Genomic DNA, 22,517 nt, shown 5'->3' with positions numbered 1-22,517 from the left:
ATAATTATAAGATTTCATGCGCGAATTTTTAATTCTCTTGTCACGAATAGTTTATCATAACTGAATTTGTAATTGCATTTTCACAGTCTAAAGAGCAATCTTTTGGGGGGGGGGGGGGTGGGGGGGTGCGGCTATTATGATTATGCGTTCAATTTTCACCCAAGCTTCAGTTCAGCTTCATTTCCTTTGTTTTTGTTTTCATTCGGTTATTCTGTTTTTTTTTTGTTTTTTTTTTGTTTGGCTTTCTTCACCATTGCCATTGTGAAACAGCCCCATTACAAGAGGATATCATTACACATACATCCGGTGTTACATCCCATTACATTGTGTTACATCCGGTCAGCAGTCGTGCTTCTCGGACTTCCGGCCTATGCGTTCAGTTTATTTACCATTCTTGGCTTGTCGACTATCGCAATATCTGACTCGATTTTAGCCAAAGACGTTACTTTGAATTGCTTAAAGGCATGCATTTGCTTTGTACATCGATCTCGACACATTTACTCTACTTCCTGGCTGAATAATATTGATGAATTTAGGTGCTCGACGGCAGAAATCGCAAGCATTACGACCATGTTTTGGACTTTGTCAGTGTAGGCGGGCTACTTGTATCATCATCCCTGGTCTGAAACACAGCAAACTGGATATTCGATGGGAGTAACTGTTAGTCTGCGCTAGATTTGGTCAAAAAGACGGAACGTGCGAAGGAGAGATACTGGAGAGAACCACGCGACGAAAGCATCCTGAAGAAATTCCCAAAACCCTCAAGGTAGGTTTTGTATCAATTTATATTTCATCAAATTTGCTGGCCAAAACCTTATTTACTAAATGTAGGTAGCAGACAAGATGATAAAAGATACTTTTGAAGCTGATTTTCTCTCTCTAAAGCCTGTTTGAGCTAAATACTAGAGCTCTCAAAATTACTAATTTTGCAATTTTTTGCAATTTGTCCCAGGTGTCTTCAGCACCCATGGCCAGAGTATAGTTTTCCCCAAATTGATTTTATGATATTTAGAAACGTCAATATCTATGTAATCTCTGCTGCTAATTTGGTTTATGTGGAAAGAGTACTTTCGGAGAAATAACGAATATCGTTGTGCTTGTTTTTCCTGCTTGTCTAAATGGCTGACAGGGAACATAGTAGGACGAGCATTTTCTTCTCGTTTATAAAACCCAAATTATTGTAACGGCAAATTTTATAAACTGGGAGAGTGGTTCTACCATCTGTATGAATTTCATTTGAATTGGTTCACATGCACCCGAGAACCAGACTCGTTTACTTTTACTTTTTGAGAGTGGAACTTTTGCTCAAAACATGGTCCCAAGGCCGAGGTCATATAGTGCGGTTACCATGGCAACGATACATCAGCCGATCCAAATATGGTTGTTTTTGTCTATCCCCCAAAGTAACCTACCTACACACAAAAATTGAAGAGGGGTTAAAATTTTTCATTTCCAACTTTGCTTCACTTTCCTGGAGAATTGCTCTTAAGCATTTACAATAGGAGTAGGTCTTCAAGCTCTTTGGTATTTCAAAATCAAGTTTAACAAGGACCGACAGCCTAGCATACCACGCACTGAGAATCTCCATTTTAATATAATGTATCTATTTTCTTCTCCAGCACATGGCCAACGATTACCGTTGGCAGAACCAGTTCCTTCGACAAAGGCAAGTGCCCCAAAACACCATTTCTTTCAGCTTTAAGACATGTGAATATCTAACCAATTAATTGCCTGTGAAAACTTAACGGATACCACCATTCTCAATCGAAGTGGCTGAAATCACGAAAATTAGTCATTAATGTGCTCCCAAGTGTTATAGGTAATCTTTTGAATTACACGAAGAGTTACCGAGCTCTTCCTTAGAATCATGAATATTGAAGTCACTTGAAGACTGGCCGAGATCTTCCAATACTCCCAAAAATATCCATAGAGCACAGAAGGAGGCCTGGAAAGTTCTCTTGAAAGACTTTGTATTCGAGGGACAAAATTGTTCAACGCTACAAGCATTGACAAGCGTAGACCTGTTTAAAAACTCAACATTGTAATGATACCTTTACTACTATCTGACTCACGTAATTCCTCTCTCTCTTCTCTTCCAGGCTTCTGTCTGCCCTGAAATCCGACTCCAAGCCACCCTGAGTTAAGCTAAAGAGAAACGTTTTTCTATCTTTGATGAATTGTACATTTTATTTGCTCGTCAAATTTTCTATGAACATTTTTTACTGTAAATATCTTTGCTATTTACTTAATATAAGGGAAGTTAACTCGGAGTGTAACTTGCAAAGTCAGATTTATGTTGATTGTTACTGAAACGTATCACTCGAGAGGATTGAAATAAAGTAATTATTGTATTTTTTTTCTCAAGAAGATTGCATTTTATTAGTGTTTAAATTAACTCCATTCAGACCAAGTCTTCTTTGGTTTTCTTGCAAAACTTGTTTCCATGGCTTTTCCCTTGCAAATTGGGAGGAGCGATGGAGACGCCCTGGGAACGAGGGGTTATTTAAGTAATTTAAGTTATCCTCAAAATACCCCCAAAAGAAATTGTTCAGACCTTTTATCCCTTGCTGACAAAATAGTAGTGTAGTTTTCGGCTTCTCGTTGTTTTTTTGTTTTTTTACTAACGATCAACGCCGTTTTTAACTTTTTATTTATGAGATCCTAAATTATAAAGGTTGGGTATTCAGTTGAAACCAACGTAGCGGTATTTTAGAATGATACAGCCCAGTGTTGAATACTCGTAGACATAGAATAGCTTATGGTGCTCCAGCAGTTGCGTTCAATTTGAAAATCACTATATAAGCGAAATCATCGCACTGGTCATAATAAAGATGAATGGAACACAATTGTGTCCCGTTGCTCCAGCGATTGGCCTAGCAGTCCGGTTTTCGTGTGGTCCTGTCTGTGGTGTACTGACTGTATTTTCGTCCGACTCCATCGCACCGTTGCACTTGTCATCCTCGCAACACTTAGTAAGCCTACAGCTGTCCAGGGAACCCCCTTTGCTTCGAATATCGACTCCTGAATCGTTGCACGCTTTGGCCTCAAAGAAGCTACAAAGCGACTGGAAAGAAGAAAGACTTTTATCAATAAAACAGACAAGAATAACGTGTTTCACCCATTTGTATCAAAGCTCAAGGAAAGAACAGATGCATATTTTTTTTTTATGATCTATGCACGAGCCTACTGGTGGAAACATGTTGCACTGAAATTTTTTGTGAGAAGTTGGTTGTTTTATATCTTGAGCAGTTGAGGATGGATGGTGGTCAACCCCACCTACAAATGACATGAGTTGTAAATGGAATTTTTACGAGACTTTACGGGACCAGTATCTATTTTTTTTTTCGCAGTGTTTTGTGACGTTATATTGGTCAGACTAAGAAGGATGAAAATCTGAATTTAAAACTAATCATCATGGCGTTTGGTAGCTAGTGTCATACCCAATAACTGAACGTGTAGGAAAGAAAATCCGTAAACTCTGGGAAAAGATATGAGGTTCCGACTTGGTGATAATACTGCCTTTTTATAATCTGAAGTAAGAAATTCCCGTTTACACAAAAAAGTAGAAGATTCAAGAAACCGATGATTCCGATTTATGTCATGAGAATTATCAACTGTCATCGGCATTGTTTGAAATTCCACCGACTCAAGAAACCATCGGAAGACTGGCACGAGTAAGTGGTTGTGAATTCGTCCGCCGCGCAAATAGAAGGCCACCACGTCGACGAAAATTGCGTTCTTCGGTATTTTCATGGCAGTAATGCAGCTCTTGTTAAATCTGCTACGTCTAAAACAACTTTTCCTACAATCTTGACATAACTCCGTGATTGTATAAAAACATAACAGCCATCTCAGCTTCAGATCTTCACACATCCTTTTACCTTGTAACAACACCACAGCTTACTCATATTAAAGGTGAGTTGTCCAAACGAGACCTTCAGTGAGAGCGTCAAACAAGCGTCATATGGAGTGTTGGGTATTGTTGGTGGAACAGTGTTGCAGTCAGTTAAGTTTTCAGGTCCTGCCGGGGTCTTAGCACAGAGGCTGAGCGGGGTACTCTGGATCACACCGGTAACAGCTGAGAGCGGTAACTAAGGGAAAAATACAAAATGCAAATACATCTCAGTGGCGGGCCTCTTGAGCCAGTGATTTGACCGTGATCACATTCGAAAGGATGTGACCGAAATCAACGGAAAACTCCAAATAGCAACAAAAATTAAAGACGAAGGTCACGAAACTTAAGAAACGTTTTTGCATTGTTTGCGATCGTAGAACTTTAGGACTGCCAACTTAATTACCGCTACAGCCCATAAGCGACACCATAACAAAGAAATGTTTAATTGCGTTCGTTTGAATTGCCAATGCCGGCTCTGTAATTATAAGTCATCAAAAACCTTCATACACTTTGTACAGAATATAATAAACAGAACCACAGTAGGTATCAGTCCGACAAGTTTCATTTGAATTATGTGATCTCATTCACAGACTCGAAAGTTAGAGTCACTCTCTACTGCGTTAAAAAAAAAAAAACGTTTTAGTGGTTAAATCGTGACACTGCCACGCTACGCCTGTAAAATACACTGGCTGAATTTCAATTCAGTTGACTCGAGCAACGAAAGAGGGTTGCACTGTATCAAATACACTAAATAATTACGTAGATGACAAAGTTAGCTTGCAAGCTTAAAATGAGTCAAAATAGCTCAGGGGGTTTAGGATTATCAGTAAAATATCAATTAGTTTATGACGCTAACCTACAAACTTGCATTTTGAAGGAGCCTTATAATTAACGAGTTTTGGTCTGATAACAAACGATGAATAAGAAAATTATGAAACCAAGATTAATACAGACGAAAGAGTTTTGAAATCTCAATTTAATAAAAACTAAACTAGTGAGCAGCACTCTGCGAACTGTAGTTGTATAACTTCTTTATTTCTCCTACGCGTTTCGTGTGACTAGCGCACACTTCGTCAGGTCATGAGATCTGATGTATAGAACTGATATAGATAAGTATTCTTTCTCGGCTTACGTGTCAAAGCCATGTTATCGTCGATATAAGGTATATAAGCAATAAAGCATAAAGGACCCGTCTCGTAGCTTGCTTACCGTATGGAAAGGCCATCAGAAACAGACCACAAACCAAGAATGACTTCATGTTTACGTCTTGGAAACATTTACGTGACCTGAGCCATTAGACGTTAAAAGTTAGAAGTAATTATGATTTGTCCTGGTTTGATGACTCAACATGTTTTTTAGTTTTTTCTAAAATCATTTGCATCCTGCGATAAAAACAATCGATGTCAAGCTACACTGCGAACTCCTGCAAGGTAACCCGATTTCACTTTTGGGAGACGAAACGATTGTCTAATCGGCACCGGCTCCAGGCCATGGGCTACTACTAATATTGATTCGACAATTTAACGTAAAAAATCCGTGCGCGTCTCATAGTTTTGATTTGGTTTACGATATGATTCATTGTCAAATAGGCCGATGCACCAGTGAATTCAAAGTTGAAAGAGAACAAGCTAATTTCGGATCACTTCCACAGACCGAAACGATTCACACTAGTAATGTGCTTCGTTCATTTATAATGGTAATTGAACTGAGTGGAGTGCAATTTGGTCTGAAATCATACGCGTGATTTCAAAATCGAACGAGCGTGCAGCGCGAGTTTGATTTGAAATCACAAGTATGATTTCAGACCAAAATTGCACGACACAAAGTTCAATTACCACTTTATTACACCTATTTTGAAATCACAGAGTATCATTATCAAAATAAATATTCTATTTTTGTTACTTCATTTCCATTTTGATGGGCTAAAGAAAGGATGTGACTTAGAGCAAAAAATGGTGCAATTTGGGAATAAATCGCACTGTTGAGAGCCAATCAGATTGCAAGGATCACCAGTGATTTCAAAATGGGTGTAATAAATCCGTTTATTACACCCATTTCGAAATCACTGGTGATCCCTACAATCTGATTGACTCTCAACAGTTGTACTTTTTCACGAATCGCACCATTTTTTTTGCTTTAAATCGCATTCTTTTTTTAGGCCAGCAAAATGAATGTTAAATAATAATCAAATCCAATCGAATTTCATCGCTTGCCTGCACTAGCTAATCAAATAGTAGAAAAAAAAAGGGCCAAACAAAATTGGGGGGGTGGGGGGGCAGGTTTGCAATTTCTGTTTCCCAAATTTCCTCTTTTCCAGAAAAAGCCAGGTGGATAATAAATATTAATAATGACCAAAGAACTGTGTGACTTCAAAATGGGTAGAATAAAGTGTAATTGAACTGAATGGTGTACAATTCTGGTCTGAAATCATACTTGAAATCACGCGTATAATATCAGACCAAACTGCACTCCACTCAGTTCAATTGCCATTATAAAGCAACCACGATTCATCTTTTTGTTGCAGACAGTACTCTTAGTACCTGCAAAATCCTCGTACTTCTCCATATTAAAAAGAAAAAGAAAAGGAAAGAATAAATGAAAACGGGCCCATTGAGGTAATTTTGTAGAAATGCAAAAGCCCACCCCTCCCTCACCCCCTGTACCAAGGTTGAATAAGACAGGTTCATTATGTCAGTTAACATGAAGTTTTTATTCATTTTGTCACATATCTGTTCTAGTAACAGCATTGTCAAGTTCTAATGTTAATGACAACTGTTATAACGTTGTCTTTACAAATTTAGGAAGCTAGTAGTATTTAAAATGAAACGTTTTTGTTTTCCTTTCTACTCACAGGCTATTTTGACAAGCTCTTAAATACTGCAGTGTTTATTTTCGCTTTCCTTTTGAAAAATTAAACTACATAGCTGAAACAGGCAGTTCTATCGGCTGCATTGTATTGCTCAGTTCTTAGAGTAGCCATCCTCACCCCACGCCGAACATGGAACTGTTTAAAGTCGATCAGTTAGTAAGGGAAGCGAAGCCGGCCAGTAGCAGAAAAAATGTATGGACATTGCGGGATGCTGAGGCAGGACTAGGTTTTTTTAGTTCAAGTGCCACTGTATTACACTTGTCAGTTTGGCAGCACTTCATATCACACGCTGTAAGCTCGTGCTGGCTATTGGTTTTCGCCCAGTTCTTTACAAATGTGCAGGAGTCATTTTTATGTGTTTCACAGGCAGCCTGTAGACGTAGACAAAAGAAGTTTAAGAAATTGAAACAACTTAATAATAATATATAAATCAGAATGATGTATTATTCAGTAATGACCCAGGCAAACTCGGAAAAGGAAATTCCGAGTGCTCCTACCAGGAGTCGGACCTAAGACCTTCCGATTACTAGTTCGGATGCTCTACCACTGAGCTACAGGAGACTCGTGGGCCATTAGACTATGTTCATGGGACAAACATCCTGCATACTGCTAGTATGCAGGATGTTTGTCCCATGAACGTAGTTTAACCTAAGCTCCCACGAGTCTTCTGTAGCTCAGTGGTAGAGCATCCGAACTAGTAATCGGAAGGTCTTAGGTTCAACTCCTGATAGGAGCACTTGGAATTTCTTTTTTCCGAGTTTGCCTTTGTCATTACTGAATAATACATCATCACCTCATTTGTTCACCAGGCTTAAAATATTACATCACATTTCCTTTCAATATATAAATCAATTTGTTTAATTTTCAAAATAAACGAAAAGGCTGTGAGCGGAAACAAAACAAAACGAACAATCGAACTTATTTAATTTTTCAAAGAAAATAAAGTGGTTGTTAGCTGGCTAAGAGACGCAAGACCTCTGAAAGAAATATTGACAGGTGTTTGCAACGGCCAAAGATTGTGATTCAAAATTATCGTGAAGTAAATCCAAACGACACTAGAGAGGCAGACAACTCTCCGGCACTGATAAGCAGGGCTGCTCCTGGTAGGTTTTGAATGTTAGCCACCAAATTTTAGTAGGTTTTAATAGGGGAGGGAGCTTCGTATGATTGTTAAGCTTCACTAACCTGCGTGCATAATTATGAAAATATATTAAGGTAGGTTTAGAAAAATACGCTATATAATTAATTACCCAAGTAGCGCAGGTCATCAGGTAGTTTTTCACCGTCTGTGTATGGCCCAGTTTGAATGTGTTAACTCCTATTGCGCATGCGTCATTCCCCGGTGGACAAATTGTCACGTTGTAGTCTGATACTTTATCACAAATTCTTGTGGTAGTCGACACACACGAATAACACTGGATACCAAGAACTGGAAGAACAATAAGGTTTCTATGTCAGTAGAAATTCAGTTAACCATTTTGACGCTTCTAGTACAACTTCGGCACCGAAAAGTTCTTAAACTTGCACACTGCAGAATAGCAATCAAAACCAAAATGCAAAAAAAAAAATTACTTTCAACACTCACATGACACCACCAAGATGACACTGGTTAAAGAATAGCGTTTTTCCGGCAGGAAATACGCCTGCTTTCGCAGGCTATGTAGCTAAAGAACAATTCCAACAAATTCTTATAATTCCAAACCGTCTTATCTCTGTTAGATGAATGAGCATATTTGTTTGTCCCAGAGATTTGCTCGGAACCAAAGGCGAAAGTCCATGTATTTTTTACAATATATTCAATTTTTCTCGGTCTTGATTTTGAGAGTTTTATTATTGTTATTTCATGTATCCAGTGAAACAAAACGAAAACTTGTTAAGGTTATCGCATACCTTCAGAGGTGTTTCGCGTCCTAGCGATGTAGCGCGCCCAGTTTATAAACTGTAGATACCTAAACCCCTACATAAAATTAAATTCCACTTTATTCGAGTGTTACATAAAAACCCGGTCGTAATTTTGACTTTGTAGCTAATCATATTGCTAAAATCAAAACCAAAATACAAATGCGATATTACTTTCAACACTTACTGATTGACGCCACCAAGTAAGCTGACATTGTTAAAGAACAATTTATCAATACAACAAGTTCTTAGAATTCCAAACCGTCTTGTCTTTCTTAGGAAAATTGGATTTTCTTTGTCCCGGATTTCGGCACGGACCCGTTTGCAAACCCTTACTCAGTGATATTTTTCACGATGTGTTCAATTTTTATCGGTCTTCATTTCGAGACACACAGGGTGTCTAGAAAACTCAGACCTAGAAAACTCAGACCTCAGTCCTCAGACCTAGAAAACTCAGACCCCCCATTCTGAAAAACTCAGACCTACAAAACTCAGACCCCCTTCAAACTACATTTAGAAATCTCAGAAGAAAAAAAGGTTGGAAATTGGAATACATTTTCATTACGGTGAAATATTATACGCTATATTTGTACAGTGTCTGCCTTTTATTATTTTACAACTAATTGCAAGATAACGGGAAAGATAACAACGTTTCCTGTTTCGTCTCATGACACGAATTTGCTCTTTATGAGAATAAATCGACTGATTGGTATTTGTAAATTTCTAAAATAATAAAATATTTTATACTTAAAAAATCACGGCTCGTGTCAAATTGTCTACAGTGACAATCGCCTCACTTGACAAGAAAACTCAGACCCCCCAATTCTGGAAAACTCAGACCCCCTTCAAACAACAAAACCCGGAAAAAGAAATAAACGTGGTTGGAAAATGGAATTCATTTTTTTATACGCTAATCAGTGTCTGCCTTTTATTATTGCAAGATAACGGGAAAGATAACAACACTCCGTTCCTGTCGTCTCGTGACACGAAATTGGCTTTTTATTCGAAGAGAGAATAAAGCAAAATCCAAATCATGATACCCCTAAATATCTCAAGGACTAAAATTGTGTCAGTTTGGTACTACCAAAAAAATCGATGTTAAGTGTTTGTAATCGACATATTGTGTTAAAAAATCATTTTACACTGTCATGTCGGCTGTGGCTTGAGCGGCGTTGTGTGATTGTCACGCGACGTGAACAGCACATGACATTTTGGCGCGGTTTGGTGGTTTCATGTTTCTGTTTTTGCTTTATTCTCTCTTCACGTTTATTTATTTTTCTGAGTTTTGAAGGGGGTCTGAGTTTTCCAGAATTGGGGGGTCTGAGTTTTCTTGTCAAGTGAGGTGATTGTCACTGTAGACAATTTGACACGAGCCGTGATTCTTTTAAATATAAAATATTTTATTATTTTAGAAATGTACAAATGCCAATCAGTCGATTCATTTTCTTCTAAAGAGCAAATTCGTGTCATGAGACGAAACAGGAAACATTATTGTTATCTTTCCCGTTATCTTGCAATTAGTTGTAAAATAATAAAAGGCAGACACTGTACAAATGTAGCGTATAATATTTCACCGTAATGAAAATGTATTCCAATTTCCAACCTCTTTTTCTTCTGAGATTTCTAGTTTGAAGGGGGTCTGAGTTTTGTAGGTCTGAGTTTTCCAGAATTGGGGGGTCTGAGTTTTCTAGGTCTGAGGTCTGAGGTCTGAGTTTTCTAGGTCTGAGTTTTCTAGACACCCGTTGTATTATTGTTATTTCATGTATCCAGTGAAAGAAAACGAAGCATTATAAATAGGCAAGGTTTGGACTTTGTACACCAAACTTCATGCATGGTCACATGACAGTAATATATATAACACTGTTTCTAATCATTAACATTGCGGAATGTATGATGTCGGAGGGTAACAGGCCATTGTTATCATTTTATTTATTAAAAATTATTTAAGTGTCGAAGTATTTCAAAAGCACTATTGTGCTAAATAAAAATTGGAGACACCATAAATCAGTGAAATACTATATAAACTGATCATAATACATGTTACAAATCTCAACTGGTGGGAGGCAAACCTGTTGGCTATTTACAAATCGTGAGTGTTGATTGTACTGTTTCACGTGATCAGAGCGTGATAGTGGCAAGATGGAAATTTGCCTCCTTTTTTTAGTTCGTGATCATATATCAAAGATAAAGATTCCAAAATACAGAGCTGATTACAAAAACTGGGCCACATCTTCATTTAGAGTCTTCTGTGAAGAGATTAAGCTACGCAAGGTCGAAACTTCAAAAGTAGAACTAAATCTACTGCTTTTAGGCTTTTGTCCAAAAGCGTTTGCTTATCGCGGTCAGAGCTATAGATGTGTCTGGTTCGTGGTGGAATTGCTTTGAGCGCCGAATAAAACAACATCTGCAAATAATTCCGCATAACCCCATACGTTAATTATACATGTATGCACCAATGCCCTGTTTAGCCCCTCACAGAAACGGCGATTCATTGAGTCATGAAGGAATGTTAAACAAAACTAATGTACATGTTTGAGGCCAGATGAAAATCTTCTTCAAACGTTTTTGGTACATTAAGGGGAGAACCCGGAGGGGGTGATACTCCCCAAAAAATTGGGTAGGGGTATGCGGCCCGCTTCCCAAAACCCTTACCCTATCTATGACCAAAATCTGCGAGTTTTCCTACCTTATTTATGACCTGACCAAACATGTGATACCCTATTTATGACCCGATATATAGTGTCTGGTCAACTTCAGTTCAAAACTCCCCCGGAGCCTAGCACAACACGTACACAATTGACACAGTTGACACAGTTGCCGTAAACATCATAATGAAAAAGTAGCTTCTTCTAAAAAAAAAAACAACAACAAAAAAAAACAAATCAAGACTATAGTGCAAAACTCGATACCCTATTAATTACCGAAATGGCGGCAAAATGGCTAAAATCAATACCCTATTTATGACCAAAGCGGTTAAAAAACCGTACCCTTTAGGGCCGCACATACCTCATACAGCCCATATAAGGGAGTACCCCCCGGGGGAGAATGGCTTAAACTTAAAGTTAAACACAGTCAGATTGAAAACGATTTTGAGAATACCCACCCATCTCCTTGACGTTTGTCCAAGCGCTACTGTGATGCAAGTTACAAAAGGCCTTGAGCAATTGTGTATAAAAGCGAACGAAAATCAAATTTTTTGGTGATCGTGCTGTGTCCGCAGTTCGCGAATCATTTCGCTTACTGGCCGTGTATTTTAGTTAGAGACTGCAGTCTGTAAGTATACCGTACATTTATATATGAATAGACGATTAGCTTCAAAATAATCTTACCACATGGTAGCGCAATAAGGGAGACGAACAGGAGGAAAGCCTTCATAGTTCAGAGTTGGAAACAAGCGACGCGATGAACAACGCGTAATTCAATTCAGCTCGGTTACTTGCGTTTCAAGTAATCGTGGTTGCTTTATTAATTAATGAACGAAACACATTACTGTGTCATTGGTTGGTTGAGTGATACGTAAATTCCACGGCGTGTTTCGGACTGCGTGACAAAGAATGATATCGTAAACCAAACAAAAACAAAAACTGAGACGGTTTCTTCAATTCACACACATTTTTTTGAAACTTTAAACCTCGTTGGTCCGGTTTTAAATTTAAACTTGACCTCGATTTAATCAAAGTTTACGCAGATTAAAATAGAGTGTGTTGTTTCCTACCTTTTCACTTTTCAACTACAAAACGCAAATCACGAGGTTATTCATTCAGAGGTCGTTCCAATTTAATTAGTATTAAAACCATAACCCGTGAATTTGATTGTATTACGTTATACTTAGTTCATTAGCTGAGAAAGTGTTAGAAGAATTTGTAGCCAGTCACATAGTGTAAATCAAAACCAAAGTACAACCTTTCAACACTCAACTGACACCACCAATTAAGCTGGCATTGTTAAAGAACAATTCCATCAAACTCTTAATATATATAGTTAGCCAAGCCTAAAAGCGGAGCTCCAATTTCTTCCATAGCATTTATCGAAATCTGCTTATCGTTTGCACGTAGTGACCTTACAAGTTCCTCAACCTTTCTGAAGTTATTTACATTTTTAGTGCAGCAGCAAACTGCTCATCAACAATAGCAATAATAATGTAGTAGAGAGGGCAAAATTACTGAATGCTGATTTCTTGTAACAGAGGGCATTTTTTCTTAATTTTTCCTTTCATCGAGGGCAAAATTACTTACTTCTGCTGATGGGTCGCGAGCGGTGAAAATACTCGCTCCTCATTGGCTGAGCACGCCAGTTCTACATTTGGTTGGTCCCTTCATTTTGTGCCCAAAATCAACGAGTTCTTTGAGGTTCTTTGGAGTCCGACTTTTTAAGCCGGGTTGTTTGTAACAAAAATACATGGAAATCAAGTGCTGCAACTAGAAAGGATATTCCTAAAGCTTAAGTTTTCGTGTCTCTTACAAGAAACAGTAAAAGATTATTTGTGCCAAAGCTAAAAACTTGGATCGGATTGATATTTGGCCTGATGGTTGGCTTAGAAACTGAAATCAGTCACGGCGACCATTAGTGATTTTACCTCGCTACTTCTTCCTGCTTTTTCGTGCAACGAACGATAACCGAGCATAACAGTGTCCTTTTGATGGGAGGAAGGAGGAGGTTAAATTTAGTGGAAGAAATTACTCCGCAAGTTCCTTCTCTGGATCCACCGTTTGCTATTTTTATCGATGTGTGTTCTTGTGATTTTTCAAGCGGTAGAAAGCTTCACAGCGCAGGTCAACAATTAATTGATGGCTAGCATTTAAGTTTTATCGTTGTAAGTTTGTTCCTGAATTACAATTGTATCCTCTCTTAATTACATGTGTTAATGGTAACTCTTCTCGTCAGTTTTGTTTGTTTTGGACGCTACGAAAAAATTAAATAATTTGTTACTTTGTTTGCTTGCTTATACGGTGAGTGTTTTACTGACTGTTTTACGAAGTTCCTTGGTGGTTTTAAGAACATTTTGCCCTCTCTGTTATAAAAGTGCAATGATTCCTCGTAGATTAAAGATTAATTTTCACTTGTATTTTCAAAGTCTTCGTAAATTGCCCTCGTCGTGCAATTTGGGAAAATGAGCTTAAAAATTAATCCTTAATTCTTCTTGGCCTCATGCGAATACACATACTACCTGTTATACAGGAGAGCAAGGTATCCTCTTAAACCCACCTAAAAGAAACATTTCAGTAGAACTGACATTCTAAGCTACATGATTTATATGGGTGTGGGGTCCAAAAAGATATCAAAATACTATGTACATGGATCGCCTATCTATCGAGTTACGATAGTTTTCTTCACGCTCAAAAAATGACATTTGCCGATAGAGTTTTGTTTAATGGATTTCAAATGATATTTATTTTTTTCTGTTCTTATTATTCTCTTTAGTTTTTTAGGATGATCGATCCAGGCCAACCGGTTTGTGAACAGTCAACGCGCGCCACGTAATACTGTCACTGCCTAGTAAATTTTGCTTCTTACATGAAGAAAATTAAGCCATACGTAAAATGAGAGAAAAAGGCTAGACCTAACCATAAAACAGAGTTCAATTATTGGTTAGTGTTCACCTTTACCAATGGATTTGAAATAAAACACTCACCCTGCGGCAGAAAATTTATACTTTCTAATATTCTCACTGAGTCGACAGTTCAGAAAATTTGTCTGATTGAATAAACCAATAAACTGATTGATTCCCTAAATTAGGGCTCATCGTGCACGCAAAATAGTTTTAGGACTGGATTGATATAAAAATAATTATCAAAAAGTGTCAAAAATGGTTTGAAAGAAAGACAGACGTTTCGGGTATATAACACTTCTTCAGTGTGGAGAAAACCGTTGAAATACGCTACTGGAAACACGCGCGCATATGAATAGTAGCGCGCGCATGCATTGAAAGTTATAATTCAAACGTAGTTAAAATTGATGTTAAGTCCATCCGGCTGAACAGTCCCAAGTTGGAAAATCAACCTCATTTCACACTGCTTTCGCTGGAGGTTTGGCCCATTGCATAACCTCATACCCCGCACCCGGATATCTGAAATACTGTGATCCGTGGAGTTGAAATGTTGGGCCACCGGGAACCCTGGAGTGTTGTTGCGGATGCTGCGTAAGTGCTCGCTAAAACGGCTCCTGAGGGTCCGCCCGGTTTCACCAATGTAAAGAATGGTAGGGCATCGGTCACAGGATATGCAGTACACAAGATTACTGTCCGTGGTCATTTCACCTGCCAGTCCAGTAATCTTGTGTACTGCATATCCTGTGACCGATGCCCTACCATTCTTTACATTGGTGAAACCGGGCGGACCCTCAGGAGCCGTTTTAGCGAGCACTTACGCAGCATTCGCAACAACACTCCAGGGTTCCCGGTGGCCCAATATTTCAACTCCACGGATCACAGTATTTCAGATATCCGGGTGCGGGGTATGAGGTTATGCAATGGGACAAACCTCCAGCGAAAGCAGTGTGAAATGAGGTTGATTTTCCAACTTGGGACTGTTCAGCCGGATGGACTTAACATCAATTTTAACTATGTTTGAATTGTAACTTTCAATGCATGCGCGCGCTACTATTCATATGCGCGCGTGTTTCCAGTAGCGTATTTCAACGGTTTTCTCCACACTGAAGAAGGGTTATATACCCGAAACGTCTGTCTTTCTTTCAAACCATTTTTGACACTTTTTGATAATTATTTTTATATCAATCCAATCCGAAAACATTTTCAAGTGTCACGCATCTCCAAGGAACTTTCCTTTCTCCGTTCATTAAATAGTTTTAGGGCCCGATAAGCTATTGTGAGTGTCCAGAAACGGGCCCCGGCCCGTTTTTATGTATTCTTTTCATTTTTCAGGTTTTGATGTAGAGAATAACGGGGATTTTTACAGTACTAAGGGAATTACATAAATAAATGAAAACAAACGATAAAACCGAACAACGTTTCGGAGTCGTCATGACGCCATTGTCAAGTTCGAAGTGATAGAAATAAATAAAGTCAATGTCAGAAATACTTCACCAAAAAAAAAACAAAACAATATTATCGTTTGTTTTCACTTGTTTATATATAACTTAACCTTTACTTATAAGGACTAAGGGAATTGTCCACAATAAAAAAGTCTGTACATTGTTCAGTTCATCGCGATATTCATAGGGTGAATATTCTGCTTGAGTGAAACGGGCCTCAGGACAGAGCCACTCCCAAGGAAACAGGGCTAGTCTAGAGACGGAGGTGGACTATGACGGCAAGGCCAAAAAGCGGTTTGGGAAAACAATTAAGCAAAATTGGATTATATCGTAGCTATTATTAAATCTACGAATCGAGGTAACAGCTTTTCCCTGTCTCGAGTGGCTTTTATTTTCGGAGGACAAGGTTTTTATTCTCGCGATCCATTTCAACGTGACACTTTTATTCCCAAGTTAAGTGTCGTTGTCACGGAAACTAAGTTTTGATAGGCATGTTGTCGCAAATGCCAAACATTTTAAATATGAAAATCACTGTTTTGCAAGTTTACTTTGGTATTTTTACTCTTCGGTGCGTCTATTTTAGCAGTCTTTTATCGATTATTCTGAACTTCGGGCCCATTGAGGTAATTTTGTGGAAATCAAGAACCCCACCTCTTCCTCACACCCTGTACCAAGGATTAAATAAGACAGGTTCATTTTGTGCTGTTGAAATTCATATCATCAATTAACATGAAGTTTTTATTCATTTTGTCACATATCTATTCTAGTAACAGCAATGTCAAGTTCTAATGTTAATGACAACTGTTATAACGTTGTCTTTACAAATTAAGGAAGCTAGGAGTTTACCATGAAACGTTTTTGTTTTCCTTTCTACTCACAGACTATTTTTGCAACCTCTTGAAATACTACAGTGTTTATTTTCGCTTTCCTTTTAAAAAATTAAACTACATAGCTGAAACAGGCAGTTCTATCGGCTGCATTGTATTGCTCACTGCTTAGAGTAGCCATCCTCACCCCACGCCGAACATGGAACTGTTTAAAGTCGATCAGTTAGTAAGGGAAGCGAAGCCGGCCAGTAGCAGGAAAAATGTAGGGACATTGTGGGATGCTGAGGCAGGACTAGGTTTTTTTAGTTCAAGTGCCACTGTATTACACTTGTCCGTTTGGCAACACTTCATATCACACGCTGTAACCTCGTGTAGGTCACTGGTTTTCGCCCAGTTCTTTACCATTGCGCAGGTGTAATTTTTATGTGTTTCACAGGCAGCCTGAAGACGTAGACAAAAGAAATTTGAAAAATTGAAACAACGTAATAATAATATATAAATCACTTTGTTTAATTTTCAAAATAAACGAAAAGGTTGTGAGCAGAAAAAAAACAAAACGAACAAAAGAACGTATTTAATTTTTCAAAGAAAATAGAGTTGTTGTTAGCTGGCTTAGAGATGCAAAACCTCTGAAAGAAACATTGACAGGTGTTGGCAACAGCCAACAGTGATAGACAATAAAGTCAACTCTCGCACTGATAAGCAGGGATACTCCTGGTATGTTCTTAATGTTAGCAAAGATATATATTAAATTATTAAAAACTGGATCATTGTATAATGCGATTCCAGGGTTTTGATTGGCTTAGCGGCCATGGTATATGAGCCATTATACCATGCCCGAGAAGTAGCGACCATAAATTGTTTTCTGGTTGCTCTTGAAAAGCAAATCAGCAAGGCCTACCAATATTACTTAATTGTTTTTAATAAAACAATTATTCCACTCACGCTTGTTGGATATGAGATGATTATACCCAACTCGACACTTCGCGCCTCTTTAGCTATCTATCATCTCATATCCAACGCGCGCTCGTGGAATAAATAGGGAGCTTAAGCAATGACGACGGTAACGGCAACGAAAAAGTCACGCGAAAATATCTCTTTATTTCATTTGTGTTACTTCGCGATTATTTCAACTCGCTCAACTTTAACAAAAATGGCAAACTATCCAGGAACCAAATTGGTAGGAGTAACGTACAAGTTAAGAAAGTTAAATGAAAAATTCACCGTCGTGCGTTCAGGTTCTCCACAAAACCGTAAATGTGGTCATTTCACGTTGTTGTTTTGCAGAGGACGGCAAAGAAATGTACCAAAATGTAAAACGCACGTGCAGAGTGATTGTTTTTGCTCATTAAACCTATTGTTTGCGGCGTCGTAGTTGAAGTCGCCGTCGTCGTTGCTTAAGCTCCCTATTGTTAAATAGTATATAAAAAAGTATAAGTATACCTTAAAAGGTAAGTTTAGATAAATACGCTATATAATTAATTACCCAAGTAGCGCAGATCATCAGGTAGGTTTTCACCGTCTGTGTAGCGCCCATTTTAAATGTGTGAAATCCTGTTGCGCATGCGTCATTCTCCGGTGGACAAATTGTCACGTTGTAGTCTGATACTCCATCACAAATTCTTGTGGTAGTCGCCACACACGAATAACACTGGATACCAAGAACTGGAAGAACAATATTAAAGGTTTCGATGTCAGTAGAAATTCAGTTAACCATTTTGACGCCCCTAGTACAACTTCGGCACCGAAACGTTCTTAAACTTGCACACTGCAGAATAGCAATCAAAACCAAAATGCAAATACAAAATTACTTTCAACACTCAAATGACACCACCAAGATGACACTGCTTAAAGAATAGCGTTTTTCCGGCAGGGAATACGTCTGCTTTTGCAGGCTACGTAGCTAAAGAACAATTCCAACAAATCCTTATAATTCCAAACCGTCTTATCTCTGTTAGATGAATTACAATTTGTTTGTCCCGGATTTTTGCACGGAACCAGTGGCAACACTTTATATATTTTTCACAATGTGTCCAATTTTTCTCGGTCTCGATTTTGAGAGTTTTATTATGGTTTCATTTATCCAGTGAATCAAAACGAAGAATCGTTCAATAGGCAGAGTTTAGACTTTGTACACCAAACTTCAATGTTCATGGTCACTTCTCAAACACATTAATAATTCATCAAGCCGACACAAAGCGAATCACTACCGTGAAGGAGGTTTAAAAATGTGATCTAAATTATCATAAAATTTTGTGAACTTTTGCTTCAAATTTCTCCAAGAATTATCAATAGTTTGAAAAACTATATCAGACACTCGAAAGAGTGTTTCCTCCTATTTCCAAACACCTCGAAGTTGGTTAAAAAAAGCTCGGCTACGCCTCGTTTTTCCAACCTACTTCTCGGTGTTTGGAAATCGGAGGAAACACTCTTCCTCGTGTTTGATATATTACTTGACACCTAACAATAACACTAACTGTTTCCCATCATCAACAGACTTTGAACCAGACAAGGTGTAAAATTTTGACGAAAAATTTCAAACTGGAGAAAACTAAATGTCCTTCTCGTAGGCTTTTATCCAAAGCGTTTGCTTTGCACGGTAAGAAAGATCTATAAATGCTTGACTGGTTGGTGCTGGACTTGCTATGAGCGCTGATGCGAATGACAAAGCATTTGCAGATATTTCTGCATATTACCCCGTACCTTAGTTATACATGCCCCACCAATGCCGTGTTTAGCCTCTCACAGAAACGGCGAGCATGAACAGAGCTTGAGTAGGAACAGATATCAACAAAGTTAATGTACATGTTTGGGGCCGGATTGAAATCTTGCAGAATGGCCTTCAGTTAAAGTTGGACAGAGTCAGATTCGAAACATATCTGCAGTTGATTTAATTGGCTGCGATTTGGGAATATTTGGCCCACCCATCTCCTTGACGTTTGAATAAACCAGGGTCTAAACACTACTTGAATGCAAACTTACAAAAAAGCCTCAATCGCGTGCAAAATCAAACGAAAATCAAATCTTTTGGTGATCGTGCTGGATCCGGTTTCGCGAATCGAATCGTCGTTTGCCGCTCGCGTATTTAGAAACTGCAGTCTGTAAGTATATTATACATTTTTATTATGAAGCAGAATTAGCTTCAAAATAATCTTACCACGAACAGGAGGAAAGCTTTCATCAGTTGTTCAGAGTTGGAAACCAACGACGCAATGAACAACGTCTATTTTAGAGTTTTAATTAATCAGATTAATCGCGGTTGCTTTATGGATTAATAAACAAAGCACAGTCTTGTGTATTGTTTCGGTCTGCAGGTGGGTAAGTGATCATTTCAGCTCTCCTTGAGTTTTGATTAACAGTGGTCTCAGGGATTAATGAACAAAGCACATTATTGTCATACGGACTAAACTTCTTTCCTTTTACGAAATTAATACATCGGCCTATGTGACAAAGAATTATACCACAAATAAACTGAGAAGGTTTGTTAGTTCACGCCCAATTTCTCTTCTTCTTCTTCTTCTTCTTCTTCTTCTTCTTCTTCTTCTTCTTCTTCTTCTTCTTCTTCTTCTTCTTCTTCTTCTTTTTTTCTGAGACTTATAAACTCGTTGGCCTGTATTAAACTTGGTTTCAATTTGATCAGAGTTTTCGTAAATTAAAATAGCGTTTGTTGATCCTACCTTCTCAGGTTAATTTCATAACGCAAGTCACGGGGTTTAATCTTCGAGCTCGTTCCAATTTAGTCGAGTTGGGGCTCACGGATTTAACGTTAAATGCGTGAGCCCCAAAATTAACATCACACCTTCTACGCAGGATTCTAGTCATATCCTGCACGTATTTCTTGTGGGTGTTTAGTTGTTCACACCCTTACGGGAACGTGATTTGTATTGTAAAAGTTATGTATAAATAAGTTCCCCATGTAATCTTGTTCCATACTCCCTGATGAAGTCTGTAGTTATCAGGCGAAACCGGTCGGGGAATAAACCTTGAGTCAACAAGATTTCGTTGCTGTGTGCTGCTCACTAGTACCTTGTTATAAAATTGTCTTTAAAAAATATTCGAGTGTTAAATCATAACCCGTGATTTTGACTTTGTAGCCAATCATATTGCTTAAATCAAAACCAAAATAAAAATGCTAAATTACTTTCAACACTCAATGATTGACGCCACCAAGAAAATTTATTAATACAACAAATTCCTAGAATTCCAAACCGTCTTAAAAATTTGAATTTGTTTCTCCCGGATTTCGGCACGGAACCGCTTGCAAACCCTTATATATTTTTCACAATGTGTTTAATTTTTATCAGTCTTGATCTCGAGAGTTGTATTATTGTTATTTCATGTGTCTAATGAAAGAAAACAAAGAATTATAAATAGGCAGAGTTTAGACTTTGTACACCAAACTTCATGCATGGTCACTTGACACCTGACAGTACATATGATATATATAACACTGTTTCTAATCATTAACATTGCGCAATGTATGACAGGCCATTGTTATTATTTTATTTATTAAAAATTATTTAAGTTTCGAAGTTTTTTAAAAGCACTATTGTGCTAAATAAAAATTGGAGACACTATAAATCAGTAAAATAATCTATAAACTGATCATAACACATGTTTCAAATCTCAACTGGTGGGAAGCAAACCTGTTGGCTATTTACAAATCGTGAGTGTTGATTGTACTGTTTCACGTGATCAGAGTGTGATAGTGGTAGGATGGAAATTTGCCTCCTTTTTTTAGTTCATGATCATATGATAATATCAAAGATAAAGATTCCAAAATACAGAGCTGATTACAAAAGCTGGGCCACATCTTCATTTAGAGTCTTCTGTAAATAGAATAAGCCACGCAAGGTCGAAACTTCAAAAGTAGAGCTAAATCTACTACTTTTAGGCTTTTGTCCAAAAGCGTTTGCTTATCACGGTCTGAGCTATAGATGTCTCTAGTTCGTGCTGGAATTGCTTTGAGCGCCGAATAAGACAACATCTGCAAATAATTCCATAACCCCATACGTTAAGTATACATGCATGCACCAATGCCCTGTTTAGCCCCTCACAGAAACGGCGATTCACTGAGTCATGAAGGAATGTTAAATAAAACTAATGAACATGTTTGAGGCCAGATGAAAATCTTCTTCAAACGTTTTTGGTACATTAAGGGGAGAACCCGGAGGGGGGGGGGGGTACTCCCAAAAAAATTGGGTAGGGGTGTGTGGCCCGCTTCCCAAAACCCTTACCCTATTTATGACCCGATATATAGTGTCTGGTCAACTTAAGTTCAAAACTCCCCCGGAGCCCAGCACAACACGTACACAATTGACACAGTTGACACAGTTGCCGTAAACATCATAATAAAGAAGTAGCTTCTTCTTAAAAAAAAAAAAAATAAATAAATAACGAATTCAAGACTAGAGTGCAAAAATTGATAGCCTATTTATTACCAAAATGGAGGCAAAATGGCTAAAATCAATGCCCTATTTATGACCAAAGCGGCTGAAAAACCGTACCCTTTAGGGCCGCGCATACCTATACAGCCCCTATAAGGGAGTACCCCCGGGGGAGAATGGCTTAAACACAGTCAGACTGAAAACGATTTTAAGAATACCCACCCATCTCCTTGACGTTTGTCCAAACGCTACTGTGATGCATGTTACAAAAGGCCTTGAGCAATTGTGTATAAAAGCGAACGAAAATCAAATTTTTCGGTGATCGTGCTGTGTCCGCAGTTCGCGAATCATTTCGCTTACTGGCCGTGTATTTTAGTTAGAGACTGCAGTCTGTTAGTATACCGTACATTTATATATGAATAGAATTAGCTTCAAAATAATCTTACCACATGGTAGCGCAACAAGGGAGACGAACAGGAGGAAAGCCTTCATAATTCAGAGTTGGAAACAAGCGACGCAATGAACAACGCGTAATTCAATTCAGCTCGGTTACTTGCGTTTCAATTAATCGCGGTTGCTGTGTCGTTGGTTGGTTGAATGATACGTAAATTTCACGGCGTGTTTCGGACTATGTGACAAAGAATGATATC

At 38.2% G+C, this 22,517-nt stretch overlaps 3 protein-coding genes across 4 annotated transcripts in view; 1 reads left to right on the top strand and 2 right to left on the bottom strand.

The window, feature by feature from the left end:
• The window catches only part of LOC146485067 (uncharacterized), a 26,925-nt gene extending 23,885 nt beyond the window's left edge, over positions 1–3,040 (top strand). The window contains exons 25-26 of the mRNA XM_085104047.1: positions 1,620–1,666; positions 2,100–3,040. Coding sequence (XP_084960173.1) covers positions 1,620–1,666; positions 2,100–2,139 — 87 coding nt within the window. The 3' untranslated portion in view covers positions 2,140–3,040. The remainder of the gene's footprint in view (positions 1–1,619; positions 1,667–2,099) is intronic.
• Positions 3,041–6,581: 3,541 nt separating this feature from the next.
• Positions 6,582–12,300, bottom strand: LOC146485066 (uncharacterized). 2 transcript variants are annotated; one of them, XM_085104018.1, is made up of 3 exons: positions 11,993–12,300; positions 8,048–8,193; positions 6,582–7,135 (listed from the first exon to the last, which is right to left on the bottom strand). In XM_085104018.1, exons 1-3 carry the CDS (start codon positions 12,036–12,038, stop codon positions 6,914–6,916), a joined length of 414 nt encoding a protein of 137 aa, XP_084960144.1. In that variant the 5' UTR covers positions 12,039–12,300; the 3' UTR covers positions 6,582–6,913. The 2 variants fall into 2 exon arrangements, with proteins under 2 accessions (XP_084960144.1, XP_084960143.1); XM_085104017.1 differs by having other exon boundaries at positions 8,015–8,193; positions 11,993–12,281.
• A 4,048-nt stretch (positions 12,301–16,348) lies between these two features.
• Positions 16,349–22,517, bottom strand: LOC146485065 (uncharacterized). The gene is made up of 3 exons (XM_085104016.1): positions 22,314–22,517; positions 17,967–18,145; positions 16,349–16,921 (listed from the first exon to the last, which is right to left on the bottom strand). The coding sequence occupies exons 1-3, from the start codon at positions 22,357–22,359 to the stop codon at positions 16,700–16,702; spliced, it is 447 nt and encodes a 148-aa protein (XP_084960142.1). The 5' UTR covers positions 22,360–22,517; the 3' UTR covers positions 16,349–16,699.

The sequence above is a fragment of the Pavona decussata genome, unplaced genomic scaffold (genome assembly GCF_977016875.1).
Source record: "Pavona decussata unplaced genomic scaffold, jaPavDecu1.1 SCAFFOLD_28, whole genome shotgun sequence".
Classification (NCBI taxonomy): Eukaryota; Metazoa; Cnidaria; class Anthozoa; order Scleractinia; family Agariciidae; genus Pavona; species Pavona decussata.
Note: the sequence above shows the minus strand (reverse complement) of the source record. Positions and strands in the feature narration are given on the sequence as shown.